General features: G+C 54.2%; 1 protein-coding gene across 1 annotated transcript; it reads right to left on the bottom strand.

Moving 5' to 3' along the window:
* Nucleotides 1-60: 60 nt before the first annotated feature.
* CSF1R (colony stimulating factor 1 receptor) lies at nt 61-26,836 on the bottom strand. The gene is made up of 21 exons (XM_054168457.1): nt 26,621-26,836; nt 20,220-20,465; nt 19,164-19,448; nt 18,353-18,489; nt 17,277-17,436; nt 16,236-16,425; nt 15,077-15,192; nt 13,914-14,034; nt 12,993-13,183; nt 12,306-12,418; nt 9,172-9,298; nt 8,577-8,681; nt 8,136-8,246; nt 7,783-7,945; nt 7,059-7,159; nt 6,795-6,913; nt 5,774-5,896; nt 4,334-4,445; nt 3,511-3,610; nt 2,821-2,926; nt 61-1,094 (listed from the first exon to the last, which is right to left on the bottom strand). Exons 1-21 carry the CDS (start codon nt 26,667-26,669, stop codon nt 966-968), a joined length of 2,904 nt encoding a protein of 967 aa, XP_054024432.1. The 5' UTR covers nt 26,670-26,836; the 3' UTR covers nt 61-965.
* Between the last annotated feature and the right edge of the window lie 1,104 nt (nt 26,837-27,940).

Below are 27,940 nucleotides of genomic sequence, written 5' to 3'. Positions count from 1 at the left end.
CACAAGAGCCAGATGAGAAATAAATTGAAGGGCATTAGGCCCTAGCTTATGGGAAAAACAAACCCCAAACCCTCAGCTGTACTGTGAAAAATCCACTCAGGGAATATGTACAAGAGCAGAACTCTCCCAGACAGTGATTGCTACATGCTGAGTGAAGTCAGAGTTTGTAGGGTATGTGTTATGCTGATCCTTTCCAGATCTGTTTAAGCTGCCATTCTTTCCTGGGTTGGGGTTGTGTTCAGTGCTCACCTGAGGAGCCCTGGATACCTCTGTGTTTTACCTGAGAAATCAGTGCCCCTCTGTCCTGTTACTGGGGCACAGGTGCACATAGCCCTGGGCTTGTCTCCTTGGCTCACTTCATCCAAACGCTCCCTGCAGAAGCAGCAGCTGCAGAGAGGCAGATGGCAGGAGGAAAGGTAGAGGTTAATGCACACTTAATGCTAAGTAGGGGCTTTACCGGTGTCTAAACATTCACTCTGCAACATCCAGGGTCAGACTGACAGAGGGAAGGGGGCAGAACACCAAGGAAGAGGCCTGCTTTTGGGTGTGGGGAGCAGTTCCAGCTTCAGCACTTAGTTCCAGATGTGCTCCTAGGAGCACAGGGGTTCAGTCCTGTGGGTGACAGCTGGAGGTGTCTGACTTGGCTGCAAGTCGTGGTTAAAGGAGGACTACAACCCCCACCCCACAGCCTCTTCTGGGGAAGGGGAGCCTCACTCTACCTTGTTGAGATGGAGCATGTCATCATCCTAACAACTCAAGGTCTTGCCTGATGCATAACATAAGGGACCCCATGGGGAGTGGTGGTTCAAGGCCCGCCCTGTGCTGCCCTGTCAGTGAGGAGCTGGTACCACACTTGGGAAAGCACGGAGGAGAGCCAAAGCAGAAGGCATCTGTTCCAGGGCAGAGCAGAACCCTGTGCTCTGCAGAGCAGGGGGCAGGGATCGGCCCTGAGGCTGTGGTGCCAGCTAACAGAACTGGTAGTTGTTGCTCTTGAGAAGGGGCTGGCCGCTGTCCTCTGGCTCGCAGGACTCCTCGCAGCAGCCGGCGTCGCAGCCGCTGTCCTCCTCGGCGGGGGAGGGCAGGTTGGTGTAGTCCTTGAAAGAGAAAAGAGCCCAGCCCAAGGGTTTCAGTCCCAGGCCACCAGCAACAGAACAAGAGGACACAGACTCAAGCTGCTGGGGGACGTTTAGGCTTGATCTTAGCAAGAAGTTGTTCACAGAGATTGCCCAGGGAGGGGGTGGGGTTGAGGTCCCTGGAGGTGTTTAAGAAAAGCTTGGATGAGGCACCGAGTGCCATGGTCTAGTTGATTAGCTAGGGCTGGGTGATCAGTTGGGCTTGATGATCTTGGAGGTCTCTTCCAGCCTGACTCTGTGATTCCCGTCAGTGATGCACAACATCTGCTGCTGCACCGGCTGGGGATGCGAACTCAGCCCTCCCCTCTGCTGTGCCCGCAGCGGATCCCCGCGGCACAGACCTGCCTGTGTGCCCCTCTGCTGTGCCCGCAGCGGATCCCCGCGGCACAGACCTGCCTGTGTGCCCCTCTGCTGTGCCCGCAGCGGATCCCCGCGGCACAGACCTGCCTGTGCTCCCCTCTGCTGTGCCCGCAGCGGATCCCCGCGGCACAGACCTGCCTGTGTGCCCCTCTGCTGTGCCCGCAGCGGATCCCCGCAGCACAGACCTGCCTGTGTGCCCCTCTGCTGTGCCCGCAGCGGATCCCCGCGGCACAGACCTGCCTGTGTGCCCCTCTGCTGTGCCCGCAGCGGATCCCCGCAGCACAGACCTGCCTGTGTGCCCCTCTGCTGTGCCCGCAGCGGATCCCCGCGGCACAGACCTGCCTGTGTGCCCCTCTGCTGTGCCCGCAGCAGATCCCCGCGGCACAGACCTGCCTGCGCTCCCCTCTGCTGTGCCCGCAGCGGATCCCCGCAGCACAGACCTGCCTGTGTGCCCCTCTGCTGTGCCCGCAGCGGATCCCCGCGGCACAGACCTGCCTGTGTGCCCCTCTGCTGTGCCCGCAGCGGATCCCCGCGGCACAGACCTGCCTGTGCTCCCCTCTTGCTGCACACCACAGCCTGGGGGACGGGGCAGGGCTCCTGCACTGGCCCTCCTGTCACTAGCCATACCCTTAGGGGTATGGAGACAGATGCAAAGCAGCTGTAGTTCTTTGTCCAGCCTCTTCAGCTGTGATGGGCAGTGATTAACCCTGCGCAGCATGGGGAAAGCTGGAAGCATCTCTGCACTTCCCACCCACACTGAACTGCCTCATCAGTTAAAGGGAAAGGACATCACCAGGGAAGTTGTCCAAGAACTATATCAAGAAGGATGTGGAAGTGCTGGGACATGTCCAGAGAAGGGCCACGAGGATGGGCAGAGGGCTGGAGCTGCTCTGCTATGGAGACAGCCTGAGGGAGTTGGGGCTGTTCAGCTTGGAGCAGGCTCTGAGGAAACCTTATTGTGGCCTTCCAGTATCTGAAGGGGGCCTACAAGAAAGCTGGGGAGGGACTTTTTTAGGTAGGACATGGGGGAATGGAACAAAATGAGAAATGGGTGGATTCAGATTGGATGTCAGGAAGAAGTTCTTCCCCAGGAGGGTGGTGAGACACTGGCACAGGTTGCCCAGGGAGGTGGTGGAAGCCTCATCCCTGGAGGTTTTTAGGGCCAGGCTGGATGTGGCTGTGAGCAACCTGCTCTGGTGTGAGGTGTCCCTGGCCATGGCAGGGGGCTTGGAACTGACTGATCCTTGAGGTCCCTTCCAACCCTGACAATTCAAGGATTCATGTAGGTAGAAAGCACATCTCCCTTCTGCTCTCCACAGGTGCTCACCTGCTCCTTATGCTCCTCCAGCTCTTTCTGAATGAAGCAGCTGATCTGGTCAAAGGTGGGTCTCTGTGTGGGCTCCAGGCTCCAGCATGCCTGCATGATGCTGTACCTGTAGAGCCAAATCAGGACAGGGGGGGTTGCACTGTGCTGCTGCAAAGCTGCTGCAGCCCAGGGTCTCCCCTGCAGCACTTTGCACAGCACTGAGTGGTTCCTTGCTTTCCTGTCTATAAACCCCTGGTGAGTGCACATGCAGTGCTCCAGGGGAAGGTGAGCTCAGATTTAGATGAAGCAAAGTTCTCTAATCTATCAACAGGGGGGGGTCAGACCTCCAGTACACTTTTTCTTTAAGCTTAAACTCATTCCCCTCCTGTAGCCTACTCAGGCATCTCTTCTCACAGTCCTGGGATCAAAAGTAGCTGACTGCTAGTAAGAAAAATTCACCAAGGTCAGGACCTTCCCTCCATCAACAGGGAAACTATTGGATGGAGCACAACTGACTGCCCCAGGTCTTGCTTTCCCACAGGAGGAATGAGCAGCCTGGCAGAATCCAGGCTGAACCTCCAGGGCAGACATACCTGGCAGCAGCAGGCAGACCTGTGACCAATGTCCCTGTGCCATCTCCCTGCCTGCACCTCAGGAAGTAGTTCCAGCCACCCTGTCAGCTGTAGGGTGCATCTCAGTGCAGCCACTCACATTTCCAAGGGAGCAAAGTCAGGCCTGGCCATCTGGTACCCCTGCTTCACCATGCTGTAGAACTTGCTGTTCACCACCATGCCAGGATAGGGACTTTTACCTGTAACAGGAGCAGAGGTGGCTCTCAGACCAGAGGCTTTAACACTTCAGCCCTATGGGCTGGGAGGAAGCAGCTTTGAAGCTAGCCTGAGCCAGCACTATTCCCTCTTGGAGAGGCTGAGGAGAGGCTGAGGGAGCTGGGGTTGTTTAGCCTGGAGAAGAGGAGGCTCAGGGAAGACCTTATTGCTCTCTACAACTGCCTGAAGGGAGGTTGTAGTCAGGTGGGGGTTGGTCTCTTCTCCCAGGCAACCAGCAACAGAACAAGAAGACACAGTCTCAAGCTGCACCAGGGGAAGTTTAGGCTGGAGGTGAGGAGAAAGTTCTTCCCAGAGAGAGAGATTGGCCATTGGGATGTGCTGCCCAGGGAGGTGGTGGAATCCCTGTCCCTGAAGGTGTTCAAGAGGGGATTGGATGTGGCACTTGGAGCCATGGTTTAGTTAGTCGTGAGATGTTGGGTGCCATGTTGGACTTGATGATGTCTGAGGTCTTTTCCAACCTTATTGATTCTATGATTCTATCCTCCAGAGGTCCCTCCCAACCCAGACCATTCTATGGTTCTTTGATCCTGGATGCCTGGTTCCTAAGGGTCAGGCTGGAGGGAGGTTCCACATTGCTTTACAGCCCTTCATTTTGGTCAACCTTCTTCCTTCTCCTGGAAACTTTCCTGCAGAGATGTCAGGGCATGCAAACCAGAAGCAGCTAGTGAGCTTGTTTCTTTGCTTACCAAGGGAGAAGATCTCCCAGAGCAGGATGCCATAGGACCACACATCACTCTGCACTGTGTAGATGCAGTCAAAGATGCTCTCTGGGGCCATCCATTTCACGGGCAGGCGGGCCTGGAAGAGCAGAGAGTCCTGCAGGCTGGGACAAGCAGGCAGCTTGTGCTGCACACACCCCTGTCCTTGCTCTCCAGCCTCTCCTGTGGTGCATTGAAATGACCCCCCCAGAAAACAAAAAGAATTGCCAGACCAGCTCGGGTGGAAGCAAATGAAGCTGTGTTTAGAAGCAAAACTAAGACCTGGAAATAGGAACTGCAATGAATAGGCACAAAACACACAACAGTTCCATGGATTCACAACCTATAAACAGCAGCCAGGGGGTTAGCAAGAGCTTCCCCTCTCCTTTCCAGCATCCCCCCACCCTGCCCTGGAGAAGGGAAAAGAGGAATAATGAAGAGAAAAGCAGAGAGTGGCTTGTTAGTCCTTAGCCACAAGAAGAATGCAGCCAAGCTCAGCAACAGCCAAGCAAAAGCTACCAGCTAGCACCTGCTGGAGCAAGGAGACCAAGGAGGGGCAAGAGTTTATACAACTTACTTGATGTTAGTTATCAGCCCAAGGGGAGTTACTTAGACCTTACAACTATTTCCCCTTTTCATCCACTGGTAATTTGTTTATGTTCTGTCACTGTCTGTTAGCTATGTTGCTATGTTGTTGTGGTTATGTTGCTGGAAGGTGTCCAGAGAAGGGCAACAAAGCTGGGCAGGGGTTTGGAGCACAGCCCTGTGAGGAGAGGCTGAGGGAGCTGGGGTTGCTTAGCCTGGAGAAGAGGAGGCTCAGGGCAGACCTTATTGCTGTCTGCAATTACCTGAAGGGAGGTTGTAGCCAGGTGGGGGTTGGTCTCTTCTCCCAGGCAACCAGCACCAGAACAAGAGGACACAGTCTCAAGCTGTGCCAGGGAGGTTTAGGCTGGATGTGAGGAAGAAGTTCTTCCCAGCAAGAGAGATTGGCCATTGGGATGTGCTGCCCAGGGAGGTGGTGGAGTCACCATCCCTGGAGGTGTTTAAGAAGAGACTGGATGGGGTGCTTGGTGCCGTGGTTTGGTTGATTAGATGGTGTTGGGTGGTAGGTTGGACTTGATGATCTCCAAGGTCTTTTCCAACCTTGTTTATTCTATTCTATTAGCCCACTGGGATTATTTAGACCTCACAATCATTTCCCCTTTCCCTCCAATGGTGACTTGTTTACACCCTCTCCCTTTATGCTAGCTCTCAGCTCACTGGGATTCCTTACACCTCACAATTATTTCCCCTTTCCCTCCAATGGCAATTTATTTATGTTCTATCACTTTCTCCTCCATCTGTGGAAAATTTCCTAGGCATCAGCCTGCAACTACCAGACTCTGCCCCAGGCTCATGCCTGCTGCTGCCCCTGCTGCAGGCACTCACGTTGCCTTTCACGACGTAGTTGGAGTCGTTCATGATGTCGCGGGCCAGGCCGAAGTCGCAGATCTTGGCTACCCTGCCCTCTGAAATGAGCACGTTTCTGGCTGCCAGGTCACGGTGGATGCACTGGGGAGAAGAGAGCACAGCTGAGACCCAGCCAAGAGCGCTCCCAGCTGACTCCCTGTGGCCTGGGCTTGTCCCCAAAGCGACACTGACCAGGGAGAAGGCAGCTGGAAAAGCCCTGGTGAGAGGCACTGTGTCATGGACAAAGAATCAACCACTTCAGAATCACACAGAATGGTCTGGCTCAGAAGGGACCTCCAAAGGGCACCTTGTCCAACCCCCTCTGCAGTCAGCAGGGACATCCTCAACTAGATCAGGTTGCCCAGAGCCCTGCTGAGCCTCACCTTGAATATCTCCAGCCCACCTCCCTGGGCAACCTGTTCCAGCGTTCCACATATGGCAAAGAACTTGTTTGCAGTGTTAAGACATCATGACAGTTCATGCCACCTCCTTTAGTCACTCATGGGATCATCCTCTTCCCCAGGGGAAGTAGCTATTGACACTGTCCTCATCTTAAAGCCATATGGGTACTCTCTGATAGCCTAAAGGAGCCAGCTCTGGCAGACAGCTCAACAGTCACTTTCAGTTCCTTGTCCCTGGGGCGGCAGGGAAGCAGCCAGTGCAAGACAGCCTTACATCAAAGTTCCTGATCTCATGAAAAAGCTGGGGAGAAAATGTTGAGACTAGCACAATGCACAGCCCTGGATCGCTGCCCTGCCATGAAGGGCAGCCTGGAGCTCATGGGAGACAAAGCTCTGAAGGAAACATCACTCACCATGGCCCAGCATGCCTGAACCCAGTACATGGAGAAGAGAGCATCATCTCCAGCAGCAGCATGCTGAAGCTTGGCCACCCCATCCAAAGCATCCCAAGCCTAGTGCAGATGGGTGGCTGATGCCTGCTGGCTGGAGAGGCCTTCCCCAGACTGGGTGATGGGGGCAGTTGTCTGCTTGGCTCTTACATTCTTTGATGCAAGGAAGGCCATGCCCTGGGCCACCTGGCTGGAGAAATGTAGCAGGTCAGAGAGATTGAGGGGACGAAGATCCTCCCTGGCTTCATCATCTTCCTCTGAGCTTTTCCCTGAAATCCAAAGTGAAGGTTCAGAGTTGCTGCAAACCTGGTGAGTAGTCAAGCTGTGCTGTGTCCTGCTTCCCCAGAAGCTAAAGCAGGCAGGATGGCCAGAGTAAAGAAATCATGGAAACACAGAAATGAGTCTTTAACTCACCCCCGGCTTGTGCAGAGTCTGATGATGCTGAAGATGATGATGATGACACTGGCTTCATTTCAACGTATGTTTCCAAGCCCTGGCTTGAAAAGCCACTGTCACTGAGGCAGAAGCAACAAAGGTGGAAGCAGGTTGTAAGCAACTCTCCAGCACTACCTTCTGCCCTTCTTTAAAGCCACTGAGATAAGAAACCACATCCCTGCCTGTGGGATGTGGCCTGGCTGGTGGCTTAAGAGCAAAGGGAAAGTCAACATTGAGGCTTATTTGGGAAGGGGACCTAGGCTGGATGGGGCTCTGAGCACCCTGGCCTAGATGTACCTGCTTACTACAGAGAGCTTGAACAAGATGACCTTCAAAGGTCCCTTCCAACCCAAAACATTCCAATAGGTGCCCTGTGGTATGGGGCTCCAAGTGCTGTTCCCCTTGTGCCAAGGGCCTGCCCTTGGCTGATGGAGAGCACTCTACTTGTCCCTCAAAACCCAGCAGTGCAAGGAAGACAAAACGTTCTGGTTCCAGGCTGTGGGAGGGCAGGCTGGATTGAAACCAGGATTTGCTGTGGGATACTGGAAGCCTTTGGGAAAGCTTGGAGCTCTAACAAAGTCTGAACATGCAGAACCCCAAGTGGCTTTCACAGCCTGGTGCTCTGCATGGCCCCAGCCTTCATCTCTGCCCAGCCCAGGCCCTGCATGGCTCAGCCCCGTGGCCACCCAAGCCCTGCTCCTACCTCCGGATGTATTTCTTCTCCACATCAATGTTTTTGTAATCAGCAGAGCTGTCTAAAGAAGTGTCCAGGGCAGAATCCTGGGTGATGATGGATTCAGCCTTCCTCCTCAGGAAATTCAGCAGGTCTCCATAGCGACAGTACTCAGTGATGACGAGGATTGGGCCTGGGAGGGAGGCAGAAAGGGCGCCTTAAGAAGTGACAATACTGTGTCCTGTCCCTGGGAGAGACAGAAGAAGCCATACTGTGTCTGGGGGTGGCCACAGGTACAGCTTCAAAGGAGACCTCCAAGCTCATCAGCTATCCCTGCTGTGAGAGTTAAGGGCCTCAGGGGAGCAGGGGCTGTGGGGACTCACCCCCAGAGGTGCATGCCCCCAGCAGGTTAACGATGTTCTCATGGTGTCCCAAGTGGCTCATGATCTTCAGCTCAGACATGAGAGCCTCCTGCTCATCTGTGTCTGCTGATGCTGCAAGAGAAGAGGAGGAGAAAGGCTGGGTGAAGGAGTGGCAAGGAAGAGATGATGGGAGAGGACAGAAAAAGGGATAGACAGAGAGATGGAACAAGAAGAGGAGGTGGGCTCAGGGAGGAAACTGTGTCCCCTGCCTGTGCTGCTGGCCACGTGTGGACACAAAAGGTGGCAGCAGCATGGCTCCAGCAAGCCATGCTTAGAAACACCTGCAGAAAGTAGGTGCTGCATGCTGAGGAGCACCAGCACATGGTGCACACACTGCATCCTGCCCAAGAGAGCCTGGGGGGGGGGGGGGGGTTCAGCCTTTGCAGCTTGCTCTGGGCTTACACTTTAGCATCTTCACAGCCACTTTGAGGACCGAATCTTCTTTGCCCAACCCAAAAGCAGTGGCTTCTACCACTTTTCCAAAGGCTCCTGCTCCAAGAGTTTTTCCTGCAGAGGGGACAAGAAAAAAAAAGAGAAGTGTGCTTATGAGCTGGTTTGTAGGGAGAAATTGAGCAGCTGCCCTGCACATAGCCTTGAGGAGGATGTCTGGCAGCTGGGGATTCCTGCTGAGCACAGACAAGATGACACATCCCTTAGTCAGGAGCTGGTTAACAGCTGAGGGGAACTCTGCTGTGAGCAGAGATGGTGTAAAAGAGGCTGTGTGCAAACATGGCCTCACCAGCACCATGCAATAGAACGACCTCAGATTCAAGAGGAGGGACAGGATCCTCTCAACCTTCCTTGGGGCAGCTGAGGTTGTGCCTTGGCATTTGCCACCCTGTGTGGAAGAGGGCATCAAGGCCAGGTTAAGGGTGGTGCTGTGACACCTGGACACAGCTTTGGGTGGTACCCAGTTGCTTTGGCTCCGTCCCGTGGAGCGCTTCAGCTCAGTGGCGAGCTGCAGACAGCCAGGCAAGCAGCAAGACAGGTTCCTTACCAAACTGGAGGTTATTCCTGGGGAATTCCCATTTCTCATTGTATGGCAGCTGAGTGGGGTCAATAAAGATGTAGTTATTCCCTTCACAGGCCTCGATGATCTTCCACCGCACCTGGTACTTGGGTTTCTGCAAGGGAGAGACCTCACTTACTCACTGCTGCTCAGGGCCCCCCAGTACCAGCAGGGAGGCAGAGAGGGAACACTTTGGCTTCAGCCCATCAAATATTTCTTGCTTTGAACCTGAACTGGGTGAGAAAGGCTGTGCCTGGACAGCCTGGTCCCTTTGCTGTTACAAAGTCCCTCCAAGTCAGCACCCACGACTGAGGGAGGCTCTCTTGTCTCTGTCACTCAGAGCAGCCTCACTTGGGATGGCAGAGCTGGGGGAGCCAGCATGTTTCACCAGACTGACAGTGGCTGACAGTGCCAGGCTGGGACTGGAGTGAGATGTCCCCACTGTGTCTCTCTCCTTGGTACCCTGGAGTGCTGAGCACAGCAGAATGGTGGAGCTGGCCCAGCCTTGCTTCCCTTCCAGGGGTGAAAAAGAAAGAGAGAAAGAGAAGTAAGAAAGGTCTTCTCTTTTCCACGAATATGATGGCAGAAGTAACCAGGCAAGGCAGAGAGAAGCAGTGCTGGAGCCCATGGGCAGAGGCAATCACCAGCTTGTGCTGGGTGTTGTCACTCATGTTGACAGGGTTAAGGGAGCCCAGCTGGAGGTACAGGTAAAGAGAAAGGCAGTGAAATGGCCTGGCCTGAGAGTGCTCTGTGTGAGAGCTTTTCTCCTGTGCTAGGAGACAGGCAAGGACCTGCACCCCAGTGTGGCAAAGGTGGTCTCAGGCCAATCAAGGCAGGCAGCAGGAAGCATGGGTGGAATGACCACGGCTGTGATGCATCCTCTCATGCCCCAGCTATGGGAGCTGGGCACCAAAATTCTCCCCCTCCCCAATTCTCCTGCATAGCTGCAGAGAATGGTGCAGAGTGCAGGCAGATGCTCAAAGCTGGGTTAGCACAGGCATGAGGGACAAAAACTGAGGCAAACCAATCTGCAGTTTTGATGCTCAGCATCTGTTTTCTCTTCCACACTGCTTCTATTTCCTTTGCCTGAGAGCTGAACATCTGTGCCTGTGCAGGGCTTGTCCAAAAAGGCCCAGACAGGATTCCCCAAGAAGCAGAGTTTCTGTGGAGGTCTCTGTAAGGAGCAGTCTGAGGAGCACTCTCTGTCTTACCATTGTCAGCAGGAATCAGGACCCTCTTACCCCAAGGAGAAGGAGGGAAATTCAGGCTAACATCTCAGCATGAGCTTTGCAGCAGCCTACTCCCTAAGATGCTACTGATTAAACAGCTGACCCTGGACAATGGAATGTGGTCTCCATGGGTTTCCAGATGGAGGTTCTGTGAGAGAGCCCCTGGCTGGTACCAAGGGTCTGTACCCAGCAGCTATGAGGGATGACTGCACTGTTTGCCACTATCACTTTGGAAGCAGCCAAGGGATCCTGATGCCCTGGTGTTGCCAGGGGAACCATGAAGTTTAGTGAACTCTGCTCATTCTGATGTCATTAGAATACACAAACACACCTCCTGGCCTGAGGCTACCCACCTCCAAGGCAGACCATGCCTTGGGCACCCCTCCTTGGGCCCAGACCACACCATGGTTTAGTTGATTAGATGCTGTTGGGTGATAGGTTGGACTCTGTGATCTTGAAGGTCTTTTCCAACCTGGTCTGGTCTGGTCTATTCTATTCTATTCTCCTATCCTCTCCTCTGGCACTCCTCCTTGGGCATGCATGGAAGGGGCACGAGAGGTGGAATTCAGACGTGGACAGGGGTGAAACTGATTACAAAAGATGTCTCCCTAGCAATGGGAGAGGTTCTGAAGAAGTTACAGGTTTACAAGAAGAAGTAATAAGAAGAGGACTTTGAAGGAAATCTTTCCCCACTAAGGTCAAGAAGGACCAGCAGCACTGGACCCAGGACCAGAGAGATGTCTTCGGACCCTTGCATTATTGGCAGCTATAGACCTCTTTCCCTTTCCTCTCTCCACTTCACCTTTCCCCCTTCTCCTCTCACTTTTCTCTACCTCCTGTGGGTAAACAGTAAAGATTTACAGTTGATTGAAGTGAACCCCCTGGCTTGAGTTGCCTGAGAGTTTTGCACTTTGAGGTCACCCTCAGGAACCATCCCAAGTCCACTGCTGGGACCGTGACGGTGCCCCGTGAAGAATGTCACATGCACTGGCAGGGTTTGCTGCTGCCTGCTCTCTGTTCCATGATTCACCTAGCACTGCAGCAGTCATTCATGACTCAGGAAGCCCAGGGCTGAGGGAGATGTTTTATCAGCACATCCTGCTTCTCTTGGGCTTCCAAGACCTTCCCAAAAGCTGTGCTTACACATCCATCAAACTCCCTGTCCTTCTCTGGCCAAGTGGCCACAGACAGCTCAGCCTGCAAAGCTGCGTGTGCTTGCTTGGGAGAGGGCTCTTCTGGAACTCCTGGAAGTCAGCAGCAGGGCTCTGCTGCAAAATTTGCAGCCTTGATGGGCTGTCAAAGGAAGAGTGCCAAAGGCAGAGCTGCAAACCAGGAGGATTTTCACCCACTGGTGAAGCAGAGGTGGCTATTGATTGGTGCAGTTTATGGAAACAGCTGAGAAGGAATCCAAATGCTGGAAAACGAGCCTTGCAGAGAAAATGGGGCCAGTTCCTGTGTAAAAATAGTGACCAAGTCTTCCTGGAGACAAACACCTTCTGACATCATCCTGTTTCTCCATAAAGGCAGCTTTTTATAAAGCAAGGAGGGGAAGAAGTAGATGCAAAATCCTTAGGTCAGTCTGTGGCTTCATGGCAACCAGAACAAAACCAGCTGTGATTAACAGCACAGGATGAGCACCAGTACCTGCACTGACCTCTGGTGTACAAGACTGAAGAACCAGGGCTGGAGAGGTGGTCCCACACCCAGTTTGGTGCACAAGCCTTGCCCTGCATCAGGAAACTCCTATGGAAGCTGGCAGGCAGTGGAGGTGAGGGAGGTAGCTCCCCTGGTACCTCCAGGCTGAATGCTCCCAGCTTGTGGCTGCCAGCAGAGGCCCTGTGGTCTCTGAAGCTGGGCAGACCCTGCTGTGTGCTATGCCTCAGGGAATCTGACCTGGTTGTACTTGTAGAGGAGGAAGAGGAGCAGGAGGAGCAGCAGGACCGATGTGCCTATGCAGGTGGAGAGAATGGGGCTGAAGAGCTTGTTTGGAGGGACCATGACACTTCCTGGGGAGCAGAAAAACCAAACAAACCAGGCATGAGTAACACACTCCTGACTCAACTCCACCTCTGGGAACATTTTACCCAGCTGGTCACTTGGGTTTCCCCCATGTGCAACACAACCTCAGAGACACCCAAAGGGCTGCTGGGAACTGAGGGAAGTTCTTGATGCCAAACTCCAGGCTGCAATGGTTCCCCCACCCCACTTTCCACACAAAGAGCCCCAAGTGCAGCTCAGACTGACTGAGGACCAAGATCTCTGCAACAAGAACAAACCCATCAAAAGTTGCAGTGGGCTGAGCAACAGCTTGGCTGTGCTGTTCCTGGAGCTAGGTCCTGCAGTTATAAGGTGCTCATGGCACAGCTCAGCCTTGGCAGCAGGCTCTGCCCAGCCAACATCTCCCACATGTCTCTTAGGACAGCCGAATGCCAAAGCCTCCCACCTCCTGTGAGCACAGGGGTCTTGTGGAATCTATCCCACCTCTCTTGCAAGACAATAGGGATGTGTGTACAGCAAGATGGGCCCTCAAAAGCCCCCCCATGCTCCCCTGCTCTGCCAAGCTACCAGTTTGTTCCTTACTGGTGATGGTGAGCGAGTGAAACATGTCAGAGGCATTCCCCTCTTTGTTTATGGCCACACAGCAGAAGGTGAAATTAGCACCCAGCTCCTGGAACGGGACCATGCTCTCCACCTCCACCTCTTGGAAGGGCAACATGTTTACCACCTGGGGACTTGAGTCATTCAGTACCAAGCTATAGTCCTTGTTGTACCTGCAGAGACATCAAGCAGGAGAGAATGAGGGTTTCTTGGCAGCACAGTTGCCCAGAAGCGAGTTGGTGCCTGTGCCTGACCAGAAAGGAGACACAGGGAATTGGGGTTGCAGCTCAATGAGCTGTGTTACTTGCTGACCTCTTAAAAGACCTCTCCCTGGACATCCAATCTCTGTAGAGAAAGAGCCTTGGCTGCCCTTATGTGGCTGCAACTGTGGCAGCAGTTGCCTCCCGGAATGGGGCTGGTACTGAGACACAGCAGTCCCTGTTCAGGCAGCTGCAGCTGCCTCCCATCATGCTGTATCTTGCTAAGCTTGTGTTCTGCAGGGCCTCAGACCCGGGGAGGTCCCAGAAAGAGGACTAGGACCATCTAGGGTGTAGCAGCCTACATCAGAGCACTTCTCCAAAGGACTCACACCTTCCTTGGAAAAGCACGGGGAGAAGGTGAATCACAGGGGGCTGAACTCTTCAAGCTCAGAGCAGAAACGGTTCCCTCCCCCCAGACGATCCCCAAGAGCCTCCTGTGTCAGCGCGGCAGCGTTCCTGCTGCTGACCAGGCTCTGCTCTGCTGCTCCTCGGGAAGCCCACACGGGGCTGCTCAGCAAACAGCAGCAGGGCAAGGGCAAGGGCAGAGCAAGGGCAGAGCAAGGGCAAGGGCAGAGCAAGGGCAAGGGCAGAGCAAGGGCAAGGGCAGAGCTGGGAGGAGCTCACCCCCCCGGGCACTCCTCACCGGTCAGAGTGCAGGGGGCAGCGGTACCACTCAATGCGTGGGGCAGGGTAGCCGATGGCTGTGCACTGGAGGATGCTGGAGTCGTTGGCTGGCACCTTGATTTTGCAGACCCTTGGAGGATCTGTTGGGGAAGGCAGATAAACAGGGAGTGCTATGGCCAAAGAGAGAGAGGGCACATTCCCTGTGCCCTGGGTTGCTTTCCATGTGTGCATGTTACAGTTTGAAGGGGGAGCTTTAGCCTGGTTCCTGACTGCAAGGACTGGAAAGACTGAAAGTAAACCAAAATTATTACCACTGGATACAAATGAGAAACAATGCTAAGGGCTACACAAGTCACTGCATTGCTGATGGGGATATAGTGGCAGAAGCAGTTCTCTCTCTTTTCTTCTGTTGCACAGAACCACAGACTTCTGTTAAGGACACTCTGAGACTCTGTAAGGCTGGGAGTTCTGCAATGCTGTAACCAAGGGCTTCTGAGATCCTCTTTGCTTTTCTGGAACTCCATCATGGAGCAACAATGGGGTTCATGCCCTACAGAGGGGTTACAATACCCTGGTCTGGAGCAACAATGGGGTTCCTGCCCTACAGGGGGGTTACAATGCCCTGGTCTGGAGCAACAATGGGGTTCCTGCCCTACAGAGGGGTTACAATGCCCTGGTCTGGAGCAACAATGGGGTTCATGCCCTACAGAGGGGTTACAATACCCTGGTTTGGAGCAACAATGGGGTTCCTGCCCTACAGGGGGGTTACAATGCCCTGGTCTGGAGCAACAATGGGGTTCCTGCCCTACAGAGGGGTTACAATGCCCTGGTCTGGAGCAACAATGGGGTTCATGCCCTACAGAGGGGTTACAATACCCTGGTTTGGAGCAACAATGGGGTTCATGCCCTACAGAGGGGTTACAATGCCCTGGTTTGGAGCAACAATGGGGTTTCTGCCCTACAGGGGGGTTACAATGCCCTGGTTTGGAGCAACAATGGGGTTTCTGCCCTACAGGGGGGTTACAATGCCCTGGTTTGGAGCAACAATGGGGTTTCTGCCCTACAGGGGGGTTACAATACCCTGGTCTGGAGCAACAATGGGGTTCCTGCCCTACAGGAGGGTTACAATACCCTGGTACCCCACCCTACCTGCTGCCAGAACAGGCAATGCCAAGCACTTACATTTCATAGAGACACTGAAGGTCACTGAAGCATTGGTCTCATTGTTGAGGGCATAAAATGTGTAGAGGCCTCCCTCCCCGTCCTGCAGGCGGTTCAGGAGGAGCGTGGCGTTGTACCTGCTCGCACACAGAGAGCAAACACCATCAGGGACACCCTGCTGAGGAAACCCAAGCACTCACAGTCTCTGCTGAACGAGGTGCAGCTGATTCCCAGGCCTGGGAGCAGGTGGATACTTCCCAGCAGTAATCCCAACCCTTGAGGGGAATTTGCTGCTTGCTTCTTCAAGGGAAGCAGGCAGGGGCTGCTCTTCCTTAAAGAAAAGGCCTCTTGGGTCTGTGTGACCCAAGTGCACAGCAGCTCTGAAGGGCTAGGGGTGGTGAATGCTCAGAAAGAAAGAAGAATTTAGTCTCTAAATCGTTGCTTTTGAAGGGCCAGAGGATGCTGGTCCTGCCCCTGGCAGCTCCTTGCACTGTGTAGCCACTTCAAGTCATGGACCCTAGTGCTCAGTCCCCTCTGCCCCTCAGACCCCATCACATGAAATAGTTTGCCCTAAAGCCATTGTGCTTGCTGAGGGCCACAGTTCCTCTTGTGGACCATTCTTAGTTTCTAAGAAATTGAAAGGGGAATTGCCAAAACTCCCCCAAAGGAATGCTTCTCTCAGCCTGCTTTTGGCCTCAGTGGGCTGGAGGCTTGGGAAGGGCAAGGCTGTGCCCTCCACTAGGTCTTATCCATATAAAGATGCTTCTGGCTTCTCCTGACACAGGGCATAGAGTGCCCACACACTCTCCAGGCCTCAGAGCACGGCACATGTCTGGGGAGCAGCAAGGGAGTCCAGGTTTTTGTCCTGTCCATCCACCCCTGCAATCTCTTCCTGCCAGGAGAGTGAGCAACCAGACCATGAATGTGCTAGTGACTCCCACAAGGTTTTCTAAAGGGAAAGCTGCCAAGCTAGGCAAGAGGTGGTGTCCTCTGACCTGATCAGCCCTGCTCACTGTGGTTTGCTAACAGCACTGAAAAGAGAAGACAGAAAGGCAGAGCAGTTCCCTTCTCCAAACCCAGAGGGTTTTCTGCAGGCCAGCAGCGTGGGGGCTGCCTGTCTCCCAAGGAAAGCACTGCTGGAAACATGTCATGGCCAGTGCAGAAGAAAGAGAGCACGTACCAGTTGTTTCCAGAGGTCATCTGGCCTTTGCAGGGGCTGTTGCCAGAGTTCCTCAAGGGGTTTGTGTGCTCCCAGCCCCACTGGAGAAGTTTTGGGTAAGCCTCGATGTGGACCTGCAGCTTCAGACTCTCTCCCAAAGCAACCTCCTGGCTGGTGGCTTGCACTGGGGTCAGGAGCACATAACCTCTCTCTGCAGGATGGAGGAGAGCATGGCCATCAGCAGGCAGGTCCAGAGACCTGAAACAAGCTTGTACCAGCTTCATAAATGGAGCACTGCTGGAGAGAGCAGCAGGAGGGAGTGAGGCATGACCCAGATTGTGTTACCAGAGGAGAGCTTTTTAATCGCTTCCTTGTCAGGGCAGCCTGGATTCCACTGCCTGAGGAGAGCTAGAAAAGCTTAGTGAACTCCCCTGGGGAAAGAGGTTCTACACTCTGTATCCTACTAAGTGATGAGGGTAAAGCTGTGTGTCCTAACAGTCCACAGCAAACAAGTCCCTGAGCTAAACTCCTGTCTTCTCACTTGGAAAAGACTTGGACCAAGCCTTCCCTCCAAGCCATGGTATGCAGCAGCTTCAGCAAATCCCAGCCTACAAGCTGTGAGGATGCATTTTCCACCCAACAAGTGTAGAATAGACTCAAATCCTCTCCTGTGGATCTGTTGCTGGAAGAGACAAGATCCATACTCCACACATGCTCTTTCCTGGTCTTCAGCATAACCTTGCCCTCTTCTTTTGGTTGATTGGTTGGTTGGTTGGTTTTGTTCTAAAGCTGTTTCTAAACACAGAGAGACTGAGAAGAGCTCTCTGGTTTTTCATCCAGTATTGAAAAATACAATAAAATCAAAGAGAAAAGCCCTCCTGCTCCTCAAGCAAATGAAGGGAGCAGCAGCTCCTTTTCCAGCAGCTCCACAGTTCTCAAGGGACCCTTCAGGATGATGTTGCCCACGACAGAACCAAGAAGGGAGGGAGGCAGAAGCAGCAGACTCTGCAGGCTAGGTGTGATTCAGGCCACAGCTGCCTGGTCTTTGGGGGAGGCACTTACCTACTACCTGCAGCGTTGTTGAGGCATTCCTGACGCCTCCAGAGTTGTTGGCTACACAAATGTACCTCCCACTGTCCTCCATGGTCACTGCTGGAACCAACAGGGTGTCGTTGATGAAGTATTTGTCAAGGTCAGAGCTAGGATTTGTCAACCTGCTGACCTGTCAGGCAAGGAGGGAGCATCAGGGCACGCACTTGGAAGAGCAGGGGGTGGAACTAGAATCTTTATGGCAAACACACTCCCTCCCTCTGGGCTGCTGAGCTTTTGTCATGACAGAGCCCCTGACACTGAAAATCATCTGGGTGAAGGCCATGGGGCTCTTACTAAAGCTGCAGGGCAGATGTCCCACAGCAGTCTGGGTTGTAGCTGTTGTCAGCCTTCTGACTGCAAGCTGGCCTCGCCTGGTGGGACCCAAACATGCTTTGTGCTATCTTGACTCCTTAAAAAAGGCAGCAGATGTAACAAGGACTTCTAGCAAACCTTATCTAACTTCAGCATGAGGAGGAACTTCTTTGCTGTGAGGGTCACAGAGCACTGCAACAGGCTCCCCAGAGAGGTTGTGGAGTCTCCTTCTCTGGAGACCTTCAAGACCCATCTGGATGCATTCCTGTGTGACCTGTGCTGGATTCTATGGTCCTGCTCTGGCAGGGGGGTTGGACTTGATCTTTAGAGGTCCCTTCCAACCCCTAACATCCTGTCATCTGGCAGTTAAGAGTCAGCACAGCAGAGGCTTGGAAATGCATTCCCTTCCTTCACCCAGATCTTTGTGTCCTGAACATGTTTGCTGCTTTGTAGCCCTGTCAGAGCTAGATGGAGACACGGTGCTTTGGTAGGTCCTGTGGCTCGTGCTCAATGAGCTTTCCTTCTCTCCTGCAGCAAGACAACAGGTGGGTGTTTCTTAATCCTGTGTGCCCCTGAGGAAAGGATGGCCACACTCAGAGGTCTACAGCTCGTTTGGGCAGCTGCTTTGGTTGGGCAGTTCAAGGCTTTTCTGCAGGTGACTTGGGCCTGGGCAGTTCTTACCACCCTATGTCTCCCAGTTTCCAGAGAAGCCCCCTTGAAGCTGCACAACTTACATTCTTGGCTGCTGTCACCCATCTGATGTCATACTTGTGGGAAGGAGCAATTACTCTGCAGGTGACTTTGAAAGGTTCACCCACAATCCTCACGTGGTCAATGGGGTCCATCATCACTGACACAGGCTTCTCGGGTCCTACACAAAGGCAAGATGCAATGTCAGCTGGCCCAGGGACTCTCTGCACTCTGGAGACTCCCCAAGGCCTGGCTACCTTCTCCTTTCCATCCTCTGCAGTCTCTTTACCCCTGGTCTTCTCCTTTCCTAGGGACCATCACTCCTGTCTGTGCACACATCTATGGGAAGCAGTAGAGGTCAAGGAGACCACAGCAGCCGGCACTGCTGGAAGGGGAACCTTCTGCCACGGTTACATCCCAAGCACCAGGGCATGAGGACTTGCAGAGCATTAGGGAGACAGCTGGACTTTTTCCTGTGCTCTGTGCTAGTGCCTGCAAAAGATCTGAACACTGCTGAGTCTGTGGAGACCCACCCAAAAGAGCCAGTGAGCCAGAAGCTGATGCTTGTCCAGGGAGGTGGTGGAAGCCTCATCCCTGGAGGTTTTTAAGGCCAGGCTGGATGTGGCTCTGGGCAACCTGATCTGGTGTGAGGTGTCCCTGCCCATGGCAGGAGGGTTGGATCCTTGAGGTCCCTTCCAACCCTGACAATTCTGTGATGCTGTGAATATTCCCTCTATTAAATGTGCTTTAAAGACTGCAAGTTCAGAAGATCTCTTCTACCACCAGTGAGCAGCTTTTCTGTAGCTGTCTGCTGTGGCCATCTCCAGGAGGACAGCAGCAACCCCACCCTTTTACCTTCTTGAATGAGCAGCCTCATTCTTGGTGACCTCTGTGGTTTTCCATTGATGACTGCTTGGCATCTGTAATGGCCTTTCTGCTGGCTTTGCACGTTGTGCAGTGTTATTCCTTTCTCAGCACTGAAAGAATAGTTGGTCCCAGGTGCGAGCTGAGAGTTGTCATCCCTTGTCAGCGTCACACTGGAGCCATACTCGGGAGCCGTGATGAGGCAGGGGAGCTCAGCATCACCACCCCTGGTCGCCACGATCCAGTAGGCAGAGGTGTACCACACGTTGTTGGGATCTGTGGAGCAGCCAAAGCAGGCCAGAGAAAAGGGGGTCAGGAAATGCTTCAGAGCTGAGAGGCACAAAGGCAAGTCTGCAGCATTGCTGCCCGCTGGGAGCTGGCTGCTGGGGCAGCTCTGCTCAGTGCCTGCCTGATTCAGCTTCCAAAAACTCACACAAGCCCAATGCCAGCAAAGGTGTTTGAGGAGACCACAGCCATCAACTCACAGCTCTACACAGGCAGAAAGACTGAGCAGTGTGCCTGCCCCTGGTTAAACTTTGAACCATGCTGTTCATTTGAGTTCTCAGACTTGCAGCTTCCCTGCCCAGGAAGCTACGAGGGAAGGGCTACAAGGGAAGGGCTACGAGGGAAGGGCTGAGCTCAGCTGGCAGAGCTGCTGCAGCATGACTTCTTCTGGGGTAAAAGAATGTTTGGGGTTCAGGTCTTGTGAGGATTGATTCATGGGACTCTCCCCCATATTTGGGGTACTGGCAGCACTGTTCTCTGATTTCCAGACCTCCCTGCTCATTTCAACACCCAACAGTCTCTCAGCCCTGCTATTTCCAGGAAGGGAAGCCAAGAGGGAGAGGTCCAGGCCAGGTTATGTAGGTGCCCTGTACTCCACCCCAGTGCTTCAACCATGGGCCCCATTTGACATGGCCTTCCATGGCTGTGGGTGAGCCACTGCCCCACCTTCTGTGCACCACCACCACGGCCAAAGAGAGGAGCTGTGTGCAATGGCCTTGCCCCCTAAGAGGAGCAAGACATGGGAAAGGGGAAGGTGGTTACCTCTCACAAACAGGTGCACAGCTGCAATGCCCTTGTCACTGCTGTTGACATAAGCACACATGTAGGTGCCAGTGTCCCTGTAACTGGCCTTGGGGATGCTGAGTGTGCTGCTGGTGTGGTTGCTGAATGCAGCCCTTCGGTTCTTCCATTCGACCTCAGACTCTCCTGAGCAGTGCAAGCTGACTGGGTCACCTGCATTGACAACCAGAGCAGGGAGCTCAGGGCTGATCACTGGGGATGCTGAGCCTGCAAAGGAAAGGGAAAGAGTCAGGCTGTGAATATAATCCCTAGAGATGCTCTGTTGGAGTTCACACTGCTGAGCAATGAAGTAAATCAGCATCAGCAAGAGGCTGGGCTTGGGCTTCAGGCTGGTTTTTTGGCTCACACCACTCCAGCCATTCTCCATCCCAGCAGACTCAGACAGAATAACTTCAGTTGGGAAAGATCCTTAAGAGCATTGAGCCCAGCTGTTAACTCAGCCCTGCCAAGCCCACCACTGAACCATGTCCTGAAGCACCACATCTCCATCTCTTTCAAACACTAGTTACAGAATCACAGAATTAACCAGGTTGGAAAAGACCTTCAGGATCATCCAGTCCAACCTATCACCCAACACCATCTCATCAACTAAACTGTAGGTCTAAGTGCCCCATCCAATCTCTTCTTAAACACTCCCAGGGATGGTGACTCCACCACCTCCCTGGGCAGCACATTCCAATGGCCAATCTCTCTCTCTGGGAAGAATTTCTTCCTAACACCCAGTCTAAACTGCAAATTTGTTTTAGAATCATAGAACTGTTGGGGTGGGAGGGGACCTCAAGGCTCAGCCACTTCCAACCCCCCTGCCATGGGCAGGGACACCTCACACTACATCAGGTTGCTCACAGCCACATCCAGCCTGGCCTTAAAACCTCCCAGGGCTGAGGCTTCCACCACCTCCCTGGGCAACCTGTGCCAGTGTCTCACCACCCTCATGGGGAAGAACTTCTTCCTAACATCCAATCTGAATCTACCCATTTCTATTTTTTCCCCCTTCCCCCTTATCCTATCATTACCTGACACCCTAAATGTCCCTCACCTGCCCCCTTTTCCCCCTCAAACCCACAGCACCTGGGCTCTGTTGAGTCTCCTCCCACCCCAGCTGTGGCCACTTGGCCCTCCCCACCCACTCCCCTATTTAATCCCCCCCAGGAAGGGCAGAAGCCCTAAGCTGAGCCCATCTGGGCTGAGGATCCTCCTCTCATCCCTGGTGAGTGCCCCTGGAGCACACTGGGTGATGGTGGTGGTGACAACAAAGGCCGGGGGGCCTGGTGGCCCCCCGGTTGTTAGGGCCATGATTGATGACTCCTCCCAAATCACCCACGGGTGCTGGCTGGGGCTCTTTCCTGAGCTGAGCTCCTCTGGGTGGTACCTTGGCTGGTGAGGCTCTTGCCCCTGGCTCTGGGCTGGGTGCAGGAGTGGTGGTGGTGGAGCAGGAGCTGTTTAGTGATATGAAATGATGCTAACTACACTGCTTTTACCTGGAGCCCCCTGAGTCTGCTCTCATCAGTCAATAAACCTCTGCTCTTGTGCCTCATTTACAGAACATTTTGTCCCCCTCACTGCTTCCTTTCAGAAATAAGGAAGGAAAGGAGGAAAGAAAGCCTGTTCCAGGGCTTCACAACCCTTCTGTGAGGAAACTTTCCCTAATGTCCAGCCTTCACCCCTCCTGGCACACCTTCAGCTCATTGCCTCTTGTCCTGTCCTGGTGCTTACTATTTCATAGAATCAACCATGTTGGAAGAGACCTCCCAGATCATCCAGTCCAACCTACCAACCAGGCCATGGCACTAAGTGCCTCATCCAGGCTTTTCTTGAAGACCTCCAGGACTCCACCACCTCCCTGGGCAGCACATGCCAATGGCAAATCACTCCCTCTGAGAAGAACTTCTTCCTAACATCCAGCCTGAACCTCCCCTGGCACAGCTTGAGACTGTGTCCTCTTGTTCTGCTGCTGGTTGCATGGGAGCAGAGACCAACCCCCACCTGGCTACAACCACTCCTCTGGTGCTGCAACCAGGCTGGACTTCTGATGCCATCTCTACTCTGCTCTGCTGGCTGAACAAGGGGGAACCAGGGTCCCACTCCAGCCCCTCAGTGTCAGAGGGAAACATGTCTTTTCCCCCCTGTTCTGCCACATCAGCAAGTTCTTTGAGTCACCACCTATATTTAGGGTGGGGGAAGTGAGAAATGAATCAGTGCTGTGGGGTGAGGGAAGAAGTGGTGCCCCCACCCCCACCCCAGGCCTTTGGGGAGGACAGGAAACACATTGCAAAGGGCTATCTGTGCTGAGGGGCTCTGCACCCCCTCTCTCCAGCCCCTATCCAGGGCTATTTTCCCACTTCTGCTTTCCTTCCTGGCTGCTAACCCATCCCCACCTCTTAAAGGGACACACACCAGGCTCAAACTAGCACAAAATGTAGCTCCCAATTTATCAGTTGGTTGCTCTGAGGAGGTCACTTGAGGCAGTGCCTCTCCAGGGTGCTGGCAGCAGACACAAAAGCAGGGTCTGGTCTTGGGATGCCTCAAACTCTGCAGGAGACTGCTCTGGGCTCCCAGGAGTCCTTCAGCTGAAGGGTTTGTTGCCCAAATGAACATGGGAGAGGTGGCAGAGGACAAGGCACCATGAGTCCAGCTGCCCCTGCATGCCCTTCATGGGCAAGGGAAGCAGTGAGCAGGTGTTGCAGCCCTGTTCTGCAGGGAGGAGAAAAGAGAAGGCTGCTTGTGGTCAGGGGGAGCAAAGACATTTCAAAGCAAATCTGTTGCCAGACACTGCCTTGGACACTGCAAATCTGTTGCCAGACACTGCCTTGGACACTGTCCCTGTAACAGGCAGCAGAGGCAGCACAGTAGAGCAGTGCCCATCCTCACCCAGCCCTGCTCACAGCTCACTTGGTGAGGAAGACTGTGTTTGAAGCACCAGTGTGTCCTGTGCCACCAGCTGTGCTCAGGACTAATGCCAGAGCTCACTCCAAGAGCATCATTTAAGCAGTCTTGGGCTGATGCCTCCCTCCCTTCCATGATGGGCAGGGACTCAAGGCCCTGGAGGGCATCACTGGTGTGTGGCAGCCATGCAGATGCCCAGGGGAACCCCAAACCAGGCCTGCTTCAGACTCGGTGGCCCTGGGGGGATGAAGCAGAGGACAGGGAGCTTTGGAGCATGGAATGTTTGACATTTTATCTCCCTGGGGTTTGGGTGTTTGGGGGTTTGTTGTTTGGGTTTTAGTGATGCTTTTATCTTTCTGTGGAAAGAGGAAAAGCCTCATTTATTCCCAGAACAGAGGAAAAACATATCCCAGAGGCCTGTGCAAAGCCACATTTTCCACATGTCAGTGGTGTGACCTCCTTCCCTTCCTGCTAAGCTGGCTTTGCTAGCAGGCCTTGACACTTCTGTTTCTTTTACCCTCCCTTACTGGACACTTTTGCCTCACCTGCTCCTTGCTTTAGCCATCCCTCCCCATCCAAGGCTTCAGCACCAAGCTCTTCATCTCAGACAGGCTCAGGAAAGGACCATGCTGTAACTGGTCCTTAGTTTGGCCCCAGCAGGAAGACAAGACAAGAGTGATGTCCCTCTCTTCTTGTCATCATCCTCCAGTTAATCCTGAGGTGTTCTGACCAGAGAAGGCTCAGGGCAGGTGCTCTCCATAGCAGGAGGTTCCACTTCAACATGAGGAGGAACTTCACTGTGAAGGTCACAGGGCACTGGAGCAGGCTGCCCAGAGGGGTTGTGGAGCCTCCTTCTCTGGGAGCCTTTCAAGACCCAGCTGGATGTGTTCCTGTGTGACCTGTGCTGGATTCTATGGTCCTGCTCTGGCAGGAGGGTTGGACTTGATGATCTCTGGAGGTCCCTTCCAACCCCTAACATCCTGTGAGCCTGTGAACAGTGAAGCAGCAGCCAGCAGCCCTCAGGCTGTCACTGGAGGCTCCTGTCAGTGGCAGAACTGCTGTACAAGTGGAGTGGGGAGAGAGAAGACAGACACTAAATGCAGGACAGTGCCAGGTGAAGGCCACCCAAGCATCCACTCCTTCATGTGTGCTCAGGGATGAGTCAGACCAGCAGGTCCTGCTCCAGAATAGGGAAGCAGGGCTGCTGGAGGAGGCTTTCTCCCTGCTGACCAGCATGCAATCTTGCATGAAGCCTGAGGATGTCTCTCCACTGCTCTCCAGCAGCTTCCTCAGCAGTGCCAGTAACTGCTGGCCAAAGGTTTAACCACCCTTGGATTGTGTAACCATGACCTCTAGTTGCAGCTGCAGATTCTGTCCCTGCCTCTCCCATGCCAGCCAAAACATTACTTTTCCTCTGCTGATGGTTTAGACGTGGTGAGGGAGAAGTGAAGACTGGTAAGACAGAGGAGCTTGAGAACCTTGCCACAGAAGCCAGTCATCAGCACCTTGGCTTGCCCCTGGAGGGTAACCAGGCTAAGGTCTGAGTGAGACCCATCTCTGGCCCAGGCTCCCACTGCTCCCCCAGCAATGATGGGAGGGAAAAAGCTTTTGAGGACACCTCCCTCAGAGTGACCTACAATGTCTGGGGCTGGGGGGGGGGGGGGAAAGGGTGCTCATCACATCTCTGCTTGGGGCTTCTCTGTCAGTAGTTTAGACTAATCTGAAAGGAAAAAACAACCCACACCACAAAAACAACCAACCAAAAAACCCCACAAGCCCTCCCCAAACCCCAACAACAAACCCAAAAGGCCTCTCAAGATGGCCAAGAGCAGATGTGAGCTCATCAGGTATCAAATCCATCCTGCCCTCGTTCCAGAGCTGGGATTTGAGGCCCTGGCAGTCCCCTAGGAAGGGCTCAGGTCACAGTGGTGATACCACACCAGCCCTGGCTATCCAAGAGGCAGAAGGAACTCAAGCTCTGGCTCCAGCTTTGGACATCCTTGGCATGCTGCAAGGTGGACTGCATTGCCTGGTGCCTCAAGGAACTTTTGGGGAGGTTTTGCCAAGATCCCTCCCATACCTACATCAGCTCTGCTTTGTTCCTATTATCTTCAAAGAAAATAAATTCAAATAAAATCAGGAATTGAACTCCCTGCAGCCTTTACAGCCCTACTCCAGCATGGAAGACCTGGAAGAAGCCTGCTCACGTTAAAGCCATGACTTGAAGTGAAGCACCATGCACTGCACCAGCAGGAGGGATGCAGATCTCCTGGGATGAAAATACCACCAGGGCAGTGGCTCAGGGGCTACACCACCTCCCTGTCACAGGCTTCATCCCCCCAAGACTGCCCTCACCCAGGGGGCACTTCAGACCAGAGCCTCTTTGTGGGGGAAGCAAGCTCAACAGGAAAGTGAGGGAAAGCACCACACAGGATCTGAGAGGCTGCCAGCTCTGAAGACACAAGATTAACTCTGGTGGTTTCTGTCTGTTTGGTTACAAACCTCAGCACAGGCTGAGGGACACTCTCCAGAGGCTGCTGTGCTATCAGCTCTTGGCCATCTCCCCAGCCTCAAAAGCCAGAGGGTAGCCACCTTTCCTTTCTTGGCTGCTTGAGCTCTGTTTCCATCACACCCTGGCTCTGGAGTCATGTTGTGCATGCCAGCACCACCAGAAAAGAGCCACCCTCAGACATCTCCAGCCAGACATGAGGTGCACTGGAAGGAGCTCGTGCAGATGCCCTTCTTGACTCTCACCTGCAGGCCAAGCATCTCCAGCTCTTGGCCCCTTGGGGCAAAGCACTATTTCAGGACTTGCTTCCCTCAGGGCTCACTTTCTGCTGAACCTCTCTTTCCTCCTAACTTCTGCTCATATCCAACCAGCAGCAAGTTTCCCTTTCCCATCTCTCCACTTTCTGAGACTCTTTTGATGCTGTGTGCACCTTTCTGTGCCCCTTGCTCTTGCCCCAGCAGTGCTGCAGGCAGCCAGGAGCAAGCCCTCGGCACAGCCACGCTGCAGGGCCAGTGCAGAGTAGGAACACAGCCTCTTGCCAGCACTGCCCTCCCTCTGCAGTGATGGCCAGCTCTGGATGCTCTTCAGGAAGCTGCTCCAGCCAAGCCTGCACTGAATGTCAAAGTGGTGTCTCCTCCCTGCTGTGCCAAGGAGCAGCCAGCTTCTCCTGCCCGCAGCAGTGGTGGCTGCCTCACGAAGCAGTCTCCAGAGGCAGGGACAGTCCCAGCCCACAGCAGGCTTCTGGCAGACACAAGTGAGAGCTCAGCTTCACTTTCTGTTGCTGGGAGCCAAGTGTCCCTTAGTCCAACTCCAGCATTTCCCCAGCCCCACCGAGGCTGTCACTCCTTGGATGAGGAGGGATGGAGCAGTCACATCAAACACCCAGGAAACCCTCACTGCACCCCAAAACGCCCCTGGGGTGACATGAAGACAACGCTGTAGGGCTTTGGGGAGCTGGTGGACCTACCGTGCCAGGCAGCAGCTGTGGTGAGCAGCAGGAGCAGAGCAGGACCCATGTCCCCAGGAGGCAGGGAGCCGCCAGCGCGGAGCGGGGGCGCAGCTGCAGGCAGGTCCCTTGGAGCAGTGCCTGCCGCCTCTCGTGGCTGCCTCCTCCCGTGGGTGCCGTCCCCAGCGCTCCTCAGCAGGAGCTTCTCCTTTCTGAGCTGGCCACAAGTTAAGAAATTCCCTTTTTTGTTGTCGTTGTTGTTGTTTGGTGCTGAAGGGCGAGGGGAGAGGAGCCCGGGCTGCCAGCCCTGCCGCCGGACGTCACCGGTGACAAGCGCCCGGGGCAGAGGTGGGGCCATGCAAGCCCCCTGCTGCAGGGACCCTCTGCTGCTGGGGCCACCCTCCTGCCACACATCCTTCCTCACACCTCTCCCCGGGGCTGCCAGGGGCTGCTGCACCCTGCCAGGGTTAAGGGCAGTCCCAACCTGCCCTGGCTACTGCCACCCAAAATCCAGGGACCTCCTTACTCTTGCTTGGGGACTTGCAAGGACCTGCTTTGATGACAGAGGACTCCATTTAACCTCATCAGGACTAGTTTTGTCTCAGACTTGGTGGCTCTTGCTGGCCTGGGCTCCTGGAAGCCCACACAGGACCATGGCAGCTCCCCCCACCCAGGTTCACAAAGGTGCTGCAGCCCAGGGCAGCTTTCCAGGTGGGCAAAGGCCTGTGAGGGTGACAGATTACTGTGTTTTAAGCAGCAGCAGAAGCCTTGGTGCAGAGAGGGATCTTGTGGCCACACAGGATCACCTCCAGGCTCCACTCCAGCACCGTGCAACAGGCAGGGTTGATGCCAGCCTCAGGCTTGCCTTCACCACCCTTCCCAGCAGGAGGATAGGTTGGGGTCCAGCCTGCAGACCCTTCCTCGTCCCCAGCTGTGCTAGGGAACACACAGGGACCCCTCCTCTCCCACTACCTCCGAGCCTGGGGCTCACAACCACCATGTCACCATCAGGCAGCCTCAGAGCTCAAGCAAGGACCCCATCTCACCCAGTCCTCCTGCCCTGCTGCTGGGAGGCTTTCTGAAGCTGTTTCCTAGCAGGCAGCCTGCAGGCACTTTGTTAATCCTCCCCTGAACTGTGCCTCCTCCAAAAGAGGGGCTGAGGGAAGGCCTGAAGCGAACCAGGGATGCTCAAATGAGCAAGATGTGAGCAGGTCAAGCCTGCCACAGGCTGCCCCTTGCTCTCTGTCTGTGGATAACCTCCTGCAGCAGCAGAAGTTCACAACAGTTCACAGCAGCTCTGGGGTGGGAAGTTATGGCCACCACCTGCCCGTACTGGGAAGC

The sequence above is a fragment of the Dryobates pubescens genome, chromosome 16, assembly GCF_014839835.1.
Source record: "Dryobates pubescens isolate bDryPub1 chromosome 16, bDryPub1.pri, whole genome shotgun sequence".
Classification (NCBI taxonomy): domain Eukaryota; kingdom Metazoa; phylum Chordata; class Aves; order Piciformes; family Picidae; genus Dryobates; species Dryobates pubescens.
The sequence above is the reverse complement of the archived record's forward strand: the minus strand, read 5'-3'. Positions and strand labels throughout refer to the sequence as shown.

Bases quoted from the DNA above. Each gene is read 5' to 3' on its own strand.
- CSF1R (XM_054168457.1), bottom strand. From the start codon at position 26,669: ATGGGTCCTGCTCTGCTCCTGCTGCTCACCACAGCTGCTGCCTGGCAC. The intron at 7,946-8,135 runs GTGAGTCCCCAC...CCTCCCTCCCAG, and splicing joins GGGGGCATGCACCTCTGGGG to GCCCAATCCTCGTCATCACT. The intron at 1,095-2,820 runs GTGAGCACCTGT...TTCTCTTTCAAG, and splicing joins TGGAGGAGCATAAGGAGCAG to GACTACACCAACCTGCCCTC.